This window comes from Bicyclus anynana, chromosome 21 (genome assembly GCF_947172395.1).
Source record: "Bicyclus anynana chromosome 21, ilBicAnyn1.1, whole genome shotgun sequence".
In the NCBI taxonomy this organism is placed as follows: domain Eukaryota; kingdom Metazoa; phylum Arthropoda; class Insecta; order Lepidoptera; family Nymphalidae; genus Bicyclus; species Bicyclus anynana.
In genome coordinates, this window is record NC_069103.1 from 6,716,433 (window position 1) to 6,735,879 (window position 19,447).

General features: G+C 37.0%; 1 protein-coding gene across 2 annotated transcripts in view; it reads right to left on the reverse strand.

Moving 5' to 3' along the window:
- The window catches only part of LOC112057089 (serine/threonine-protein phosphatase 2A 56 kDa regulatory subunit gamma isoform), a 76,822-nt gene that overhangs the window by 37,736 nt on the left and 19,639 nt on the right, over positions 1-19,447 (reverse strand). The window contains exon 2 of one of the 2 annotated variants that reach the window (XM_024097592.2): positions 15,141-15,318. In XM_024097592.2, coding sequence (XP_023953360.1) covers positions 15,141-15,318 — 178 coding nt within the window. Of the gene's footprint in view, positions 1-2,484; positions 2,897-15,140; positions 15,319-19,447 lie in introns of those variants that run through there. The other variant, XM_052888247.1, reaches the window with a different exon arrangement.

Genomic DNA, 19,447 nt, shown 5'->3' on the forward strand with positions numbered 1-19,447 from the left:
CTACAACTTTCGACATCAGTATAATAATATTTAATCCATACTAATATTACAAAATGCAGAAGTAAGTGTGTCTGTCAGAATAAGTGTATGTTTTTTTTCTATATATTATAATGTAATATTTGCGAATTTAGAAAATTCATACCTTTGCATCCATGTTTTGGAAATACATTTTTAGTGTAATTTTCTTGTATGTCCTGTTACGATAATTACAATTTAGGTATTTTTATGGCTTAAACCGCGGGACCCAATAAGTAAACGACCAAGTTTGTAGGTAACAGTATAGTACTGGAATGATTCCAAAATTTCACTTTTATATCGCTTCGTAACATATTTTGTTTAAAAATTTAAATAGAAAACAAATTTAAATAGAAAAATTTTAATAGAGTAGAAAAGAAATGCTAGAAATATGCTTTTCATAAGTTGTCCAAATATCACAACTCGATATCTAGGGACTTTATGTAATGATATTAGTCTATTTTGACTGCGTCATCATCTATATTCAATGTAGACAATGAAGTGGTAATCTCTGCATCTACTGAACTGATTTTGAAAATTCTTTTACCACTAGTAAGCTACGTTATTTGTGAGTGCCATAGGCTATATATTTTTACTCTCATATTGTCACGGAAACGAGAACTATGCGGGTGAAATAGCGGGGCATCTGCTTGTTACCAATAAATAGCGGACATAAAGGTATAAGTAGATATTAGAACAAAAAACACATACATACAGCTGAACGTAGATCTCCTCCTTTTTGGAAGTCGGATAATAAAAACAGAACATAAATCTATGCGGAAAAACAATTTTCATACGCATACGAAAATATAGATACTTTACATAATATGAGCTGGTCAATATTTGTGCAACCAATTCATGCTTATTCTTAGTTATAATTTCTATTACTATTAGCGGATGCATGCGACTTCGTCTGTAACTGCATAGTCAGTTCTTTTCTTATAATGGTACTAGCTGACGCCGCGCGGTTTTACCCGCGTGGCTCCCGTTTCCTTAGGAATACTGAGATAAAATATAGCCTTCCTCGATAAATGGGCTATCTAACACTGAAAGAATTTTCCAAATCGGACCTGAGATTAGCGCGTTCAATCAAACAAACAAACAAACAAACTCTTCAGCTTTATAATATGAGTATAGATTATTTTTGAAAGAAAAGAAAATTATTCAAAATTGTGCCACACACTGCCTGAGCACTATTGTAGTGCCCGATGCCTCAACCACCTGCTGGCCTCACCATTTTGGTCTTTATTATCGACCTATTAAAATAAACATCAAATTAAATGACAAAATTACCAGTAAGCACCGGATGATTTTTTTACATCAAATCTCAATATCGTATACCTCAACTAGCATAAGACAAATATAGTGAACAAGCGGACGCCCGCGACATGGTCCGCGTGGAATTTAGTTTTTCACAAATCCCTCGGAAACCATGGGTTTTCCGGGATGAAAAGTGCCTATGTGTTCATCCAGAGTAAAATCTATTTCCATTCCTAATTTCAGCCAAATCGGTTGAGTAGTTGCTGCGTTAAAGAGTAACAAACATCCATAGAAACTTTCGCGTTTATAATATTAGTAGGATTAGCCTAAAGAGCAAGGCAAGACATACTCAAGTAGTAGAAGCACCAAACACCACACTGTCATGCTTGGCACAACCTTGAAAAAGGTAACAGCTCAGCATTTTTCTGCATGAACCAAGCCAACGTTGGAGCATACATTTTTATTTTTAACAGCTATCTAATAACCATAATATTGACTTAAAAAGATATAATTATGTGTACAAGTTGATAAATGATAAGAACAAAAATTTTTCCATCATAAAAATTGTACGACTAGGTATATATAATGTGCTCATATGAATGTGATTCAGGACGAAACGAAGTTACGTTACATTTCCCATAACCTATATAACTTGAATGTAGTCACGAGACTCGCTACTGCCGGCTTCTGCCGGTCGATATGTTATACTGTTAGCATGAACAGTGTTGCAACTTGTGTGTTGCAGCATTTTATGTGCCTTCCTTAGTGTTTAATTAAGGATTTCCTTTATTTAATGGTAAAATTAATAAAGCAAGGCGTCGCGACTAACTTCCTTTCAGCTAAGACGCTTAAGTAAACGTGTTGTCGCTCGCCGCCCGTGCTGGGTCGATATATTTACTTCTGCGGCATTTTCCGCGTTCGCCTTTTGTCGTACTGAATTTTAAATCACACACAACGCTTTAGAAACCTATTGACACGCTCCAAGGCCGACCGAGGCGTGGACATTTTGTCGTACACCGACGTGTGTGGTCGATAAAGTCGGAGACAGGCGTCTACGTCTACATTACTGGAAATGACAACGGTTTCGTATTAAAGACACTGTGTTTTTTTTTTTTAGAAAAAAAATATAAGTACTCGTCGAACGTTGTTAGTGAAACGATTTAACATAGCGACGGCTGCATATAGGTGTTTCCCAATATGAAGACGAACCTTTGAGCAGCGGCAACTGTATCATCAGGCTCTCTTTATCAGTGAGAACCGGCGGGCGCTCCGGCGAGACGGCGGCGGCGGCCACGGCAGCGGCGGGCGGCGGCGAGCGCGCGTCCGGCGGGGAAGGCGCCTTCTGCTGCGGGCCCTGGCCCTCCATGCCGAACAGCGCGATCCGGAACGCGCGGGCCACGTCAGTGACGCTCTCGGAGCGCTTGGCGCCCTGGTTGGCGACGAGGTCCAGCCCCGAGTGGAACGACGGCGACTTGGGGATACCGAGCGGTGAGACGGCGCGGCGCGGCTTCGCCTCAGCGGCGGCGAACATAGCGCGTAAGGGCGCGCGCGCGGCCGGCCCGGCGTGGACCATCGCAGGCGGCGGCCAGCGGCATCCGAGCGGAGGCCGGCGGCGCCGGGACCGGGGCGAGCTGCGGGCGCTGACTGCCGCGCTCGCTCCGCCCGCGCCGCGCCGCGCCTGCGCGCCGTCACGCTACGTGCCACGCGCGGAATGTACAATCAGCTGTTTCTAATAACGCCTAGCTGGTTTACTCGTAACTTTATCTAAAACGCAAACATTATGCATTCGAGGTGTGCCGGATCTTTCAGCACGTAGTAACTTAAGACTGCTATGTGCTGTGCGAAGCTAACAAACTTCTTCGATATTAAGTGACTAATATGTATAACGATTTTAAAAATATTTTTATAATTTATTGAGAAAAATAATTTATAATTAAGTATAATATGATTTTGTGACGATTAATATGAATATTTATGAATAAAACATGATAATGACTATGACTAATAAAGAAACCATTGTCTTTATTACTTGGTTTGGCTTCGCTGATATAATTGAAACAAACAGCTAGTTGAAACGATTTTACTATAGCTGCGATAGCATACTCGAATTGCTTCAAACTCTCAAGTTTATAGATGTGTTATTGACGTTCCTTTATGCACTTCAAGGACACTCGTAATTAATTAAAGAATTGGGAATAGTTTACAATAAAAATTACTTTCTTCTTAGGTTAATTTATTTAGATTCACATAAATTATAATAATGGAATAACTTAATCATTTCAGTTCAATTCCAATGCGTTTATATGAAATAGGCTTAGTTTTTTGTAGGTTCGGAAGGAAGGTTCAGCAAAAATTACTTTTAATAAACAAACAGTAAAAGAAGTAAACTCTACGAGTACACTTCGCTTAGACGTTCAGTTAATGATGACGTCACAAGTGTGTAGTTACTTTCCTATTCGTTACCTGCCCCTGTAGCCAACTTGCAATCGTAGAGAGAGAATCGTCGCGCCACTTGGATACAGGGGCTGAACTTGTTAACGTGGATAATGACGTCACTATAGACGATTTTACACACTTTAATAACTAAAATTCACAATTAGTGAAGAGTAAATTAAAAAACTATTGCTGTAAGTATGAACATACCAACAAGGAGTACAAAGACAAATATGTGGCCTTCATTCGGGTCACATACATTATTCCCTATTAGGTGCTTATACACAAGATAAGATTTACTAGTAACTCGATACTACAGATAACAAAAAGTCACTGCTTAAGAGCTTTTAACCAACAACAATAGGGAACTCACTGGGTGTCAGGTATACATTATCATTTCGCTACGAAGCGGAAAATTTTCCAAGAATCGCTAAGGTTCTAAGTTTTGTTTGTGTTACGAGCTTTTTCCCTTGCTAGGGAAAAATTTCCCTAGCAAGGGAAAAAGCTGTAAAAATAGCTAAAATAGCTTTTCTTGAATAAGTACTTATTCAAGAAAAACTCTTATAGATACTCACATATTATATAATAATATAATATATAATATACCTACGCTAAAAAAACGTGTGTCTCGGGACGCTCGACAAAGTGCGTGCGTGCGTGAGAGAAAGGGAAGCCAGACAGCTTCGCGCCGTAACGCGTTACGTTACTAAGCGGTTAGTGTTAAGAAGTTGTCACTTCAAAAACCGACTCACATAAGCGTAACATTTTTTTTATTCTTTACCTAAAAGCTCTTGAGTAAAATCTCACTTTATGGTAGGTGCAATCTAAGATAGAAGCGGTCTTGTTAAGAGTCCTTCTCCTAACAAGACCGCTTCTATCTTAGATCCATACTCCTTTCGGTTTCTACACGGCATCGTACCGGATCGCTGAATAGCTTGGCGGTACACTTTTGCCGGTAGGGTAACTAGCCACGACCGAAGCCTCCCACCAGCCAAAAACATTATGCAACCACAAAGTCACCGTGATATCAAGAGCTTCTCACCAACAACAAAAGGAGACTGCACACTGGTGTCAGGTACCTACTTATACTTTATCATTTCGCTACGAAGCGGAAAATTTTCCAAGAATCGCTGAGGTTCAAACTTTTGTTTGGGTGTATTCTACGTCGTGGCCGACGGAGGGGGACATTCCGCGGCAGACGCATTCACTTCCCCTTTGATTAAACCATCGATCGATGGGGTAGGCTTGAAAAGTCCTGACTCATATTTAAAGAGTGCTTTATGCTCCCCCATGTAAGGGATATTGTACACGTGCAGGCATTGACATTGACATTGCACAGGCTGTAGCGGGCATTCGATAGATGCAAAAATGCACTGCATACCCTGAGGACTCAGTAATATGTTACGAATATTATTTAAACGGGTTTAGTTTAGTTTCGTCAATGTACATTGTACATAATATAATGTATGTACCATAACACAAGCTACTCTCTATGCTTACTTTGGGGCTAGATAGTGATGTGTATTGTTTAAGTATATTTATTTATTTATTATTATTATAATGTACATTATGGTTTAATGCTAGCCACAAACGGTCAATTATTCTCACGTTTCTGTAGCACCCACGACTATAATTGATCGTTTGTTGGTCACTGCATACATGACTTGTATAGCATGCCGCGTCGGTACTGCCGTTTGCTTTTCAGAAACGTGAGAATAATTCAACCGTCAATTTACAGAGTGATTTTCAAGATAATAGTTGTGATATGAGCCGGTACTTTATTTTTTTTATTATTTATTTGGTCTACTAGTGACTATTACAGTTTTTACGAAATAACAAATTAAAAAAAAAATACAATCACAAGGCTCTGTACACTGTTGTATAAGCAGACACCGAAAGCTTATTTCCGTAAAATTAAAAAGACAACTACAAAAAAAAAACAGAAATAAGAAAAGTGACTATTCGTATAACATTAAGATAAAAGAAAAAAAATATTAAGGTAAGTTCACAATATCAATTATCATCAGTTTACAAATACTATTTTAAGTGTTAAGTTTATTTTAGAAATTACCAATTAAATTACCGCCTTTCGGCTCTCTCATCAGACATTGCTATGTCACCGAAGATTGCAATTAGTTATACCAAAGAGTCAAATCGAAAGAGTCATCATCATTATCAACCTATATTCGGCTCACTGCTGAGCTCGAGTCTCCTCTCAGAATGAGAGGGGTTAGGCCAATAGTCCACCACGCAGGCCCAATGCGGATTGGCAGATTTTACACACGCAGATAATTAAGGCTCTTCTCGGATTTTGGAACCCTCGTAACTTTAATTTTAAGTTTTCGACTATTATTACCACTATTAGATTAAAATAAAATATAACATAATCCTGACCTTTCAAAAGTGCTTGTAAACTAAGCCTAATTGAAGTAAATGAATTTGAATTTAAGAAAAATCTCTGGTATGCAGGTTTCCTCACGATGTCTTTCCTTCACCGATTGAGACACGATATATTTAATTTCTTAAAATGCACACAACTGAAAAGTTGGAGGTACATTCGGAGGGTTTGGGTTCCGAAATCTGAAATCAATCAAACGTCAGGTTGTTATAATTTAATTCCAAAATTTAACGCATAAATATAACAGGGCCAGTTAAAATAACAAGTTAAAATATGTATAATGTTCAATGTACAAATAGCTTTACAGTTAGGCGTGTTTCTGACAAGTCACCCCCAGGAATGACTGTCATTTGAATACAGTTAACCCGTACCTACGCAGCAAATTGTTATGCATTTTGTAATTGTATTAAAACTGTTGTCATTTCTGCATATTTTACTGTAACAATACAGATAACGCAAATCAATATCAATTTATCGACGTGAAAATTAAATTATTCAATTCATTTTCTTTTCAAGTGTAACGATCCGCTTTCAAATTACGATAATACTAAAACCTTTGCTGAAAAATATGCAATCATATAATTATACCCCATCTAAATCGAATCAGGTAGGCTACTCTGTAATGATATTATTTTAACTCGAAAGTGCGAGTTTCGAATTCACCTCTATCTCTCTCTCTGTTTAACACGATACTATAGAATGAGAAAGATAGCCGTGAATTCGCACTTGCGAGAACATCGTTAGAGAATAGCCGTGCAGTACTTATAGAGAATATCATATCTTGAACATACAGACACAATTACACACGGGTCAAATAAAAATCAGCTCCTTTTTCGAACTCGGTTAAAACTGCATGAAATTGGTGATAGTAAAGCATCGGTTGTTATGATAATGACTGTGTTAAAAATTTCGCATATATTCGAAAATAGCGAAACGAGCATTAGAACCGGTATAAAAGAGCCGTTATCCACAAATGTTATTTCTTTGACACATACGTCGTCAAAGTAGAGAGTTTTTACCTGGCTTCAAAAGTCTGTCCATTACAAAAACTCAAATGGGATTTTCGATATTAAAATACATAATTTATTATGTTTTAGGATATAATGTTTTAGGATATAATTTAATATGCAATTTCGAAAAGGGCACGTACAAGGTATGTTTTGTAAGAAAATACAAAGCACCTTCATCATTTGGAAACTCTAGCATAAAGCACCTTCAAAGCACCTTCACCATTTGGAAACTCTAGCATAAAGCACCTTCAAAGCACCTTCATCATTTGGGAACTCTAGCACAAAGAAACTTATACCATTTTAGGTGTTGTTAAGAAAATTTCACAGGGAAATCAAACGAGAGGTTTCCATTGACAAGTATTGTTCTCATAACAACGTTCCCAATTAACAAAAGATAAAAACTGTTATCTTTAACATATAAATGCAAAAGGTCATTCATCACGAAATCCGCTACACGTATAAAGTCAAAATTTGGCAGGAACGTAGTTTATAGTAATTAGATATCTTATATGGCCGGATTAAAGAGGTTTAAAGAATCGAGCCAATTTTGCATAAAAGTTCTTAATTTTTTATACTACAAACTTGAAATATAGCAGGGATATTTATAGTTAGTAGACGTCCGCCAAGAACGGATTTTGCGACAGGGCCGGATTAAGGAGGTCTAAGAACGGACGAAGTTACGGGCACCCGCTAGTTTTAACATAAATGTTTGTGGTTAAGATGTTGGCGAAGCGCTGTCTAACAAGAGCTGAGGTCAGACCGCAATTAGTATAAAAAGCATAATTAACCTCCCAGCGAAATTAGCTTTGTTAGATGACTTCATTTATGTGACACCAATAATGAAATTGCGAAATTATTCTTAACTAGCGGTCGCCCCGCGTCTTCGCCTTGTTCCCTCGGGATTTGTTATCCCGAGGGATAACAAATCCCAAAATATTAAACTCAATTTCACGCAATTGAGTTTATAACAAATCCCGAGGGAACAATGGATATTTATAGTGCTTTTGGGTCGAAAAGTGCTACTACGCGGTAAATGACTACTAGCTTGGCAAGTTCGTTGATGAGACTCCCATGATAAGCGGGCGACGGGGGAAAAGGACTGCGCGGGTAGGAAGTCGAGCGCGCGGGGCCTCGCTACACCCCTCCCGGCTCGCGCGGGCCATCGGAAGTGTAACGAACGAATTTGCCAAGCTATAAATGCATGATAAAGAAAATCAAAAATAAAGTCAGACCGATTTTCAGCCTAAACTAAGGCTACGCCCATAACTGGGCACAGCCATATGTATTCTGTGGCATAGCTTGCATTAGGTATATAATAAAAGTGTGAAAAAGAGAAAAAGCCGCTTCGTAACGTAACGCGTTACAGCGCCACTCTGTCTGGCTTCCCTTTCTATTATCCATACGGCAGCAGGTTTTAAGTTATCACTTCTGTCGACAGTACCGAGACGCACACTTTTTTTTAAACCCAAAGTGCATTTTATTTTATCTCTATACCAAATTTTCTCCAAATCAGTTCAATAATTTAAATATGCCGTGCTCATAACATACAGACAGACAAGTAGACTTACTTAAGGTAAAGTAGGCTTTTATTAACCCACTTCGAACTGATCGCACTGAGCAAACTGAGAAGGTAGCACATATGATGTTATTTTTCGCTTTTTAGTTTAGTAAAAACGTTTTTATAATTTTGAAGTCGGTTGTATTTTTTTATTAAAATTTTAATAATAGAATGGAAGTATAAAAAATAATAAGTATTTCATAAAAGTTTGAACACTACGTTTAATTAAGTAGTTGTAAAGTATCCAATAGGGTAAACATAAACCCTTCCACTTTTCCCAAGTACGCTCTAAGATTGATGGTGACAGAGAAATTTAGATTGGCCGGGAAAGAATATTTATTGCTTAGTGAATAAACCTCTTTTAAAAAAAAGAAAGCCGTATTGGCACAGCAACTGTTTTTTAAAGAATTATCAACTTTAAAATATTAAGTACCAATATTTTTTTTTTATAAACCGAATCAAAATTAATAAGATTGTTGTTGAAATTTTTTTTATCCTCTACAAGTTAGCTCTTGACCACAATCTCACCTAATGGTAAGTGATGATGCAATCTAAGATGGAAGTGGGTTAACTTTTTAGGAGTAGGATAAAAATTCACACCCCTTACGGTTTCTACACGACATCGTACCGGAACGCTAAATCGCCTATCGGTACGTCTTTACCGGTAGGTTGGTAACTAGCTATTTCCCTTGTAACTTTTTCATAATGAAACCGGATGGAAGAAGGAATCCATCTTGTCCATGTTGTGTTGTCTAGTGACTGCCCTAGTTAAACAACTTGTGCACGCCACGGAATTTACGATAATAATAATTAATAAACTATCGAAGATCAACACTAATAACCAGAACAAGCCAAAGCCAAATTAGAAAATGTAAATTCCCAATTTGACCCGAATTTAATCGTAAGTAGTTCTTCGCTGATAAAGCATCCATTATTACATTTTAATTTATTACAATTTAAGTATTATATTATCACTAAAAATCGATTGTAAAATTGGCCAACTTGAAACCTGCCAGATTTCTTTTGAAACTCTGATAGTACGTAAATTGCGAGACACCCATTAAATCAAGAATTTAGAACATCTTGGTAAATACTAAATGGATTTCAGAGAGACGTCAAACCGGTTAACTCTACTATAGATTAGATTGTAATACAATCGAATCTATACTAATATTATAAATGCGAAAGTAAGTCTGTCTGTCAGTCTGTCTGTCAATCGGTTCCGCGGCTTAGCCGTGTAGGCTAAGCCGCGGAACGAAATTTGGTATAGTATATATTTGGTATTAAAATTTTTAACCGATTTGAACGAAATTTGGTATAGAGATAAAGTGCACATTGGAGCAGAACATAGGTTACTTTTTTCCCGGAATAAAAAACAGATTTTACGCGATCAAAGTTGCGGGCATCCTCTAGTATAATATATTAATTAAAAAATTAAAATACCAAAATCCCACTGACAAACAGACTAAAGGTTGAATTTGGAGCTTAGACCCACAATGTTGCTTTAACACAGGCGAGCTCACTGATGATGTATGGCTCTGTAATAATCATTTGCATATAATGTAAGTGATTGCTATAGTACCTGACGGCACAACTTAATATTAAAGGCACGGGTTAAGAAACTTCCTAATATCAAGAAACTACTACTAATTTCTTCGATAAAAGAAAAATCTAATATATTAAGAAAGGTTCCCAAAACCATATGATCCAGCTAGCCAGTGTTCTAACGAGATACTTTAAAGAAACAGTGCAACATAAAGAATTACAGAAACATAGAGTGTATGATGTGAGCATGAAGCAGCAAATGGCGTTATGAATAAAGGAAGCGGATCTCAGCCCAGACGGGCTGCCGGAAAAGGCGAGACAATAGGTGCGACGAACATAAGAGCAGGGTATTATTTTAACCCCAAACTCAAAATATGTTACATAAAGTATAAGTAAATAAATAAATTTATATCGTACTAATATTATGTTAATAATGTAATTCGAAAGTTTGTCTGATGCCTCTATTACTGAAGGGATTTGGCTGATTTTCCTCTAGATTAACACATAGGCTACATTTCATCCCAGAAAAATCCATGGTTCCCGCAGGATTTGTAAAAAACTGAAATACACGCGGACGAAGTCGCGGGCGTCCGCTAGTTTAAATAGAAATAAGTACATTTATCTATACTAATATTACGAGTACAAAGAGGGGATTTCAATGTTTGTTTGCAATGAATAGGCTCTGAAACTCAACAAATTTGAAAAATTCTTTTCCTGTAGCGAAGCTACACTATCTTCAAGTGCTATAGGCTATATTTTATCCCCTCATTCCTACGGGAAGGGAAACTGCGCGGGTGAAACTGCGCGGATCTGCTTGTATATTTATAAAAAAAAAATCTTACACTTATCCAATCACTGTGTCAGTCAACTGCCTCGTTGGTCCAGTGGTTGACTTCATTGTTTTGGACCACGAGGTCGTAGGTTCGAATCCTGGGTATGACATACGGAGTATTTTTTCACCAAAAAAGTTTTCAGTTAAAATTCTCAGCACGGAGTCGGTTTAGTCGGAGTTAGTCGGAGTTCGGGCATTAATATCACATCATCACCACTGTTACAGTGGAATTCATAGACGTTGTAGAGGCACCCCCAGGGGATCATTCAGTCGCTGAGTGTCGAATTTAACCTCTATTTGTTTGAGAATTGACACTCAGCGGGTGATTGATCCCCTGGGGGTGCCGCTACATCGTCTATGAATTCCACTGTTAGAGTGCGAAAAATCAAAAACATGGCGAAACTATAAATAAGGGTTCTTTCTGAACTACGGAACTCTACGTTTTTGCTAAATTTGTTTCGAAAAATGTGTTAAGTTTTTATATGAATTGTAAGGTTAATGAGCGCGCTCTCGCCCCATTTTGTGAAGTGGCGTGCGCTTGTCCCAGCTTTTTACCGCATCCCTGGCTTTGTTTACAAGGGTAGTTCCGTTTCCTCTGCCATTCACTGCGAGCTAGTATCCATGGGAGCACTGTTTTCTATTAAACTCTTTACCCTGATTAATTTTCTAATTACTTGTCACATTTATTTTAAACTAGCGGAGGCGCGCGACTTCGTCCGCCTTTAGACCTCCTTAATCCGGCCCTGTCGGAAAATCCATTCTTAGCGGACGTCTACTATCTATAAACTACCCCTCTGCCAAATTTAATCTTTATACCTCAAGCGGTTTTTGAAATTTCGTGATGAATGACCTTTCGCATTTATATATTAAGATTATATCCATACAGTTCCCGTTTCTGTGTGAACACGATGATAAAATACAGCTTACGGCACTCACAAATAACGTGGCTTTCTAATAGTAAAAGAATTTTCAAAATCGGTTCAATGTAGGTCCAGAGTTTACCCACTACAACAGGGTAGGCGAACCAATGGCACGCGTGCCATTGATGGCACGCGACACAATATTTTGGGCACGTCGCCGATCATAAAACATGTGTAAAGTAGGTATTTGACATAAATTATTTGTCATCTAACCTGCAGCAACAGAAGTCACACTAATTTTACAATAATTTAATTTATGCGTGTGATAAAAACATTCCAAAATGTACCTCTTTTGTTTACTTTATTTCATAAAGAGTTTTGATAGTATTTATTATTGTTATTCTCCAAATAATCAGAAAGTCAAAATTATTTGATGGCACGCCAATGACCCCATTAAACATTTTTTAGAAAAAATGGCACGTTGATGCATAAAGGTTCGCCTACCCTGCACTACAACGTTACAAACTTTACCTCTTTATAATATTAGTATAGAAGAGCTACGTTCTACCTTATATATCTACTGTGGTTCTTTCTACCCAGTTATTTGCCAGCTCTTCTCGACAGAATCAACTTTTAGAACTAGTAACAAACAAACTTTTCAAAGTTCTTGTATAAAAGCATATATGTACTTAATTATTAATTCATTTTCTTAAAAAATTAGTACATAAACATGTTCTTCATTGTGCTCGTAAGCGCTTGGCTTGTAGGAGGTACATGTCCAGCAATGAAAGTCTATCGATTGATTTTGTTGGGTTAGTCCACCACGCTGGCCCAATGCGGATTGGCAGACTTTACACACGCAGAGAATTAAGAAAATTCTCTGGTATGCAGGTTTCCTCACGATTTGTTTCCTTCACCGTTTGAGGAACGTGATATTTAATTTCTTAAAATGCACACAACTGAAAAGTTGGAGGTGGACCGGATTCGAACCCACACCCTCTGGAATCGGAGGCATATCCTCACCGGGCTATCACGGCTCAGATGTATATAATCAGATAATAGTAGGTATTACTTGCTTATTGCACTGTAGTTGCTATTTTGGTAACTTTATTCTAATCGCAACTGACTGGCATATTTATTCCTCGAACAATCTGTTTTACTCAGATGTCAGTCAAACAGATATGGGATTTAATTGTACACACACGACCAAAGCTAGCAAAAAATGTGATAATACATATGAAAAATAGTTTCTCCTGACGCAATTTTAGATGCGGTTGAATGGATAACCCTTTCACCTTTTCGGATGTCATGCGTTAACCGCTATTTGCTTTTTCATAATATTTTTGTTATTAGATGCCTTATTCCATACAATATTATATTCTATCTTGATGACATGCTCAACTTTTTTATTTAAGAAAATTCTGGATTCTAGTAGCTAACTGGGTTACCAGGTATAAAAAATTTCTGAGCGTGGCGACTTAATTGTATTTATTTTAAAATGTTTGGTAAAGAGAAAATTCGTCTACATTATTCTAAACTTTAAGTACTTTTAGCTTTTTTATTACTTAGTCACGGATATCCGCTAGTAGATATATACATAATAGAACAAGCAAATCCACATTCTTTTGAATATGCATTTCTAGGATACCACTAAACATTTCTCTTTTTATTGTTGGTTTTAATTAATTTGTTAAAGTTTTCCGTACGTGAGCTAGTCCCGGTAGTTTTATTGCAGCGTTTGTTTTGTTCTGTTATTCATAGCGTTTTTAGCTTTCAATATAAATGTGTTTCTTCTTTTTGTTTAGATATGAAGTGACCCGATTTAAAAATTAATAGTTTATTTAAGTAATTGCTAATTGCCCAGAGAGCCGTAATAGCTCAGTGGATATGACCTCTGCCTGACCCACGTTAATAATGATGCAAATCTAGGTCTCAATAGTGAAAAACTTCGACCAACATCTTAAGAAGCTTTCGCTGGTCGGATGCATAAGGCAGCGATTCTTGAGACGACGCGTATTAGGAGGAGGTCCCTCATTCTGTAGCCCTGACCACCGCACCGGTTGCTTGGCCATTCAAAGCTCAGCAACGAGAGGATTAAAATCTACAATAGTGTTTTGTATTTTTTTTAAATTAATAACATAACATCTTGAAAACCCCCGTATGTCATGAATTTATTAATTACACAATCGATCAAGTATCTCTAAGCGCGCTTTCATTTGAGATCCCACTTGTTACGAGTATATTAGCAGACATTCGGTTATTCTTCCTAACTTTCACCCCCACAACTTTTAAACGGCTCAACCGATTTTCATTAAACATGTCGAAGAACACTCGCGCATAAGTCACCTTTAATACCAAAAAAAAAAATTAAAATCGCTTCATCTGTTCGGGAGTTACGGTGCTACAGACAGACTGACAGACAGTCGCGTCGGGGGTTAAAAAATAAATAAAAGAGAGAAAATAGTAGATTGTTATACAAGGGGCTAAAAAGACCCATTATATACGAGGTATTTTTAGGGCCCGAGACGTAAGGCGAGGGCCGCCTAAATAGAAACCGAGTTAATGATGGGTTTAGCCCCACGTGCTACACTCTGCTTTTCACTACGATTGCAAGAAAATAAAATAGTTTAGTTCAATATTCAATGATTTATTTTAATTGAAAACTAAATGTACAAAGTCCACAATGTTGGATATTAAGGGAGATGCTTTTACCCGGTAACATAATTTCCGACTACTGTGAAGATGAATAATGAGTATGTGGGGTAAACGTGGGAGATAATAGTTTAAAAAACTCCTTTCGCATTCGTTGTTGTTTTCTTTACTTATTATATTTTTCGAAGGTAAGTAACAGATTGAAAATTTCATCAAAATCCATCATCCATCTCCAAATTAGGATCACCATTCTCACTAGATGAAGACAACAATAACAATTATTATTGAAAAATATGTAAGTTACGGTCACAAATTTACAATTATTTTCTAAAAAAAATCAAGTGTGTATTATTCACGCCAATTGTTTTTTAAATTCTCGCTTTTTAATTTTATTTTTTTCACATGAGAAAAAGGCAAAGGTATTACACCGTAAAGGATGTCCCATGTCTTGTCAGAGACTGAAATGCTTGTTTAGCCCCGCTGTGGAGTGGTAATATGACAGTGTTTTTAAGCAAGAGTAGTGAAAATGCAATTATTTACTCCTGCTCCTATTTTTCTATATTAAAATCAATCTTACCTTTAATAGGTGGCAACTTGACCAGCTCTTGGTTGTGATTGTGAACACTGAACCGACTGGAGCCGTGTCTTCGCGGCTGGCCATTCCACCCGGGGGGTCTTGGCCCGTCGACGGATTTGGGCACGATAGCTGCTGGGGGTGGCGGCCGGCTGCCCAAGGCGGGCTTTTCTGGACGAGCCTGAAACAAGAATATTGTATCTTAGCGAAATTTGTGTGGCATGCAGTGGCGTGCACAAGGTTTTTAACTAGGGTATGCACTATAGGTATAAATTGTACAAAATGGGAAATTTCTCCTCCAATTCAGGGACGTAATGAATCTTCAGGGTGGGCATTGCATTTATGCATCTCTGAAGTGCACGCCACTGCGATAAACTGTACGCAACATAGGAGTTATCCTGCAGGTCTGTCTATATGATGCGCATATACTTCGAGAAGAGAGAAAGACAAATGTCGACCCATAACGGCGGAATCGAAAAAAATTATCTCTCTTTCGTTGCAATGATTATTAAACTGGTTGATAAATAGCTGAGGATAGTTAGTACCTGTACCTATATAACGTGCAAGCTACTGCTTGGAGAATACTCAAGGTATTAAGAAAGGGTGGACGTTATTAAAACACACACTGTCAAACGATTATCTACACATCTTCACTACTTCTACGTGCAAACCAAAAGGGACTTCCCGCAATAGATTGCTTAATGTAAGCGTCCACATATCTTTTTAATTTTTTCGATTTCGAGTTCGATACGATCCGTAAAATTTAATTTTACGGATCTTATCGAACAGATTATCTTATACGGATTATAAGGATTCGATACGATATAAACACCCAGAAAAGGAAGGCACAACTACAAAAATAATTGTAATGATTAATATAATATTTTATTATAATAAATAGTGTTTTTTTTTTAATTATTTGTATTTTATAAGCATTAAAATAAAAGATAAATAAATAAATGAGAAAAATATAATCTATACTAATATTATCAAGCTGAAGAGTTTGTTGGTTTGCTTGAATTGCGCTAATCTCAGGAACTACTGGTCCGATTTAAAAAATTCTTTCAGTTTTAGATAGCCCACTTATCGAGGAGGGGTGTAGGCTATATATTATCCCCGTATTCTTACGGGAACGGGAACCACGCGAGTGAAACCGCGCGGCGTCTGTTAGTAATAATAGAATACACCAAATTCTTCAGATTCTCGAGTGTTCTGGGACATATATTATATAATCTGTACAATAACACTATTAATATTGTTATAAATCAGGTTTATGACAATAGCACAAATGCGTAGTCGCAGAAATACTCATGAATTATTAATTTGGTCGTGAATAGAAATCGATTCACATACTTATTAGACTTAGATCGTTGATAAGTCTACCTACCTAAGTACCTATACATATAATAGTCTTTAGGGACGTCTCAATTTCACACTGAAGTACATAGAGCGTCTCAAGTATAATTATTAATAAGCAGGTATACTAGAAAAGCTGATTATGATTGGCCTTGATATTAAATACTATAGCTGTAGCCTGTAGCTAACAAAGTCTAATAAAGTGGTCATCATCATTATCATTAACAACCCATGTTCGGCTCACTGTTGAGCACGAGTCTCCTCTCAGTATGAGAGGGGTTAGGCCTAATAAAGTGGTCAATCTGGGTAATTACAGCATTTTACCATATTTTGCAGTCTATTTTGAATGGCATTGTCTTCATAAGTAAAGCGATTTGAAGTTTAGACCCACCACTCTACTGAAAGACTGTTAGGCGTTAGCTTTAGCGTTTTCTGTTAGTTGGTGTTACTCAGTGGCGAGCACGTCATATATTCAATAATGCACTGCCTATTCAGAAGAATCATTACGAATTGTATATAAGAAGGAATTTTTCATTTAGTACACTTTGTACGTATAGTGCATACTCATTTCTGATTCGATAACGCAGAGATACTTCGAGCATAGCTCGTTCTGTCGCCCGCTGTTACTATAAAGCCTTCTTATGAGGCTTATAAAAAATATATCTATTTTTAAAGCCTTTCTATATAACTCCAATAAAAGAAAAATATCTAAGATTTATTGCTTAACAATTATCGCATTTGTAATGTTAATTAATAAATGCACACGTAATTGATTCCTTTAACAAACTATGCATGAAATTTTCATTTCTTATTTTTTTATCACACACTATCTTAGTTTGTGTGTATAAGTATGAAAGTGTGTAAGTATGTTTGTTCTTTTTTTACGCTGAAGCGATTTGGATGAAATTTATGATATATGGAAATAGATTTTACTCTGGAATAAGACATAGGCTACTTTTCATCCTGGAAAATCCATGGTTTCCGCGGGATTTGAGAAATACTGAATTCCACGCAGACGAAGTCGCGGGCGTCCGGTAGTGTTTAATAAAAAAAGTGTTCCAAGTAAGATGTCACCCGCGAGACTGAACAAGTTCTTTTTAAATCTTTTTTTAAATAAAAAAAAGAATCTCAGTCTATATTAATATTATAAAGAGGAAAAGTTTGTTGTGTTATAATATCTGGGTTTACTGACGCGATTTTGAAAATTATTTTATCACTACAAAGCCACGTTATTCGCTATATTTAATATATTTTATTCCCGTATTCTCACGGGAACGTGAACTAACGGCTTGTTAGTTTATAATTAAGAAAGATCTGAATTTAGAGTAGGCATATGATAAACGTTTGTTGTCCGCGCTTAGACAATAGGCCCTAAACGTCAAAAGCTAACAAGGACACCGGACTGGGCGGCGGCGCCTAAATAAGTAACCTATTTACTGCAAAGATGTAATCAATTATATCAAATAACCCGTACTACCCTATTAGTTGGCATTCGAGAAAATAAACAAGAACAAAAAGCTATAAATAGTATCAGCCTTAGCGAGCACTAACTAATAATAATTAACAGCTATTAGTCTGCGCTACTACTGGATAGAGATTGAGATAGCCAGACATACCTCATTTGTGTTACCTTTTTGTTTGAGCAAGTTTAATGTCAGTTGTCATTAAAACACGCTATAGAATTAATTAATATCTGGTCTCCACGATACAGATCAATCTAGTGTGGATACCACAGGCAATCAAATACTTGGTTTTTGTATCTATTTGTGGTTAATAAAGATTTTATTTATTTATTAATTGACACCTATGGCTTATCCTTTAATTTCCATTTTTGCATGGCTTGGTGCGAACAACGCACGAGCCAATCACGAACCAGAAATCCATCCGTCACCTTATATGGTAACGAACGTATTCGCGGTGCGACCGACGCGACGCGTTGAACGAAGACAGACGTTTAACTACTATCGCGTCAGTGTGAAATGTACGCAACGCTAAAATTGTTATATGTTAGTGAAATCCTAGTCTAACAAATAACTAGTATAATCTTATAGAGTAGTGCCTGCAAGGTCTAAGAATACATCCTCGAAGAGTCTACCAACCAGCCACGACATCTGAAGAACACCAAAAGCAAGGTGAGGCCATAGGTTTTCATTAGTCGTGTACTGTGAAGGAAGTGACAACTGGGTAATTTACACCGTCATACGCATCACAAAACCCCGTGGGTCCACTGTACACATGAATCGCATCAACCTTATTCATCAGCCTATGGTACTATGGGTAAGTACTTATGGCAGCCAATAGGGATGACGACAGTTTTTAAAATTGTATATGAATTGAGAGTATGCGACTAGTTAAACAATTTTGTAAAAGTTACGGGGTATCTGCGATCATAACTTTCGGAGCTACAGGGATTTAAAGGGTCCATATAGCGGTGGTGCTCACTCAAAAACGCTCCATACTAAATGGCACGGCAGAATGACGTCGTCGCTGAGAGAGATTAAATTTGTGAGGGCGTTCATACAAAATTACAAACGTCATACAAATTAAGTCTTTATTATTGTGTGTTTAAACTTCATATAATAAAAATGTCACACTGAACGTAAAGAAGCCAAAAACTTATGAATTTTTATCCCAATAACATTTATTTTTTTTAATTGATTTTGAAGTTTTATAATTTTATTTATTTTTATTATGAAAAAAAAATTAAATTATTATTGTTTATATTAAATTTGATATGAGTCCACTACCCTATTGCCTACCGTACCTACTTATTTATAGTAAAAGCATGTGCTAAACATTATAAGATTCGTAAAATGGGGTATGTCTGACTATGGCAAGCTCTCTAAGTCTATACGCCCATGCTTGGTAGTACCGTAGCGAAATAGGATCACTATGATTCACCTAGCTTGAACTGGATCTAATGGGATTAATGTTGCCTTTAGTAATTTCACTCA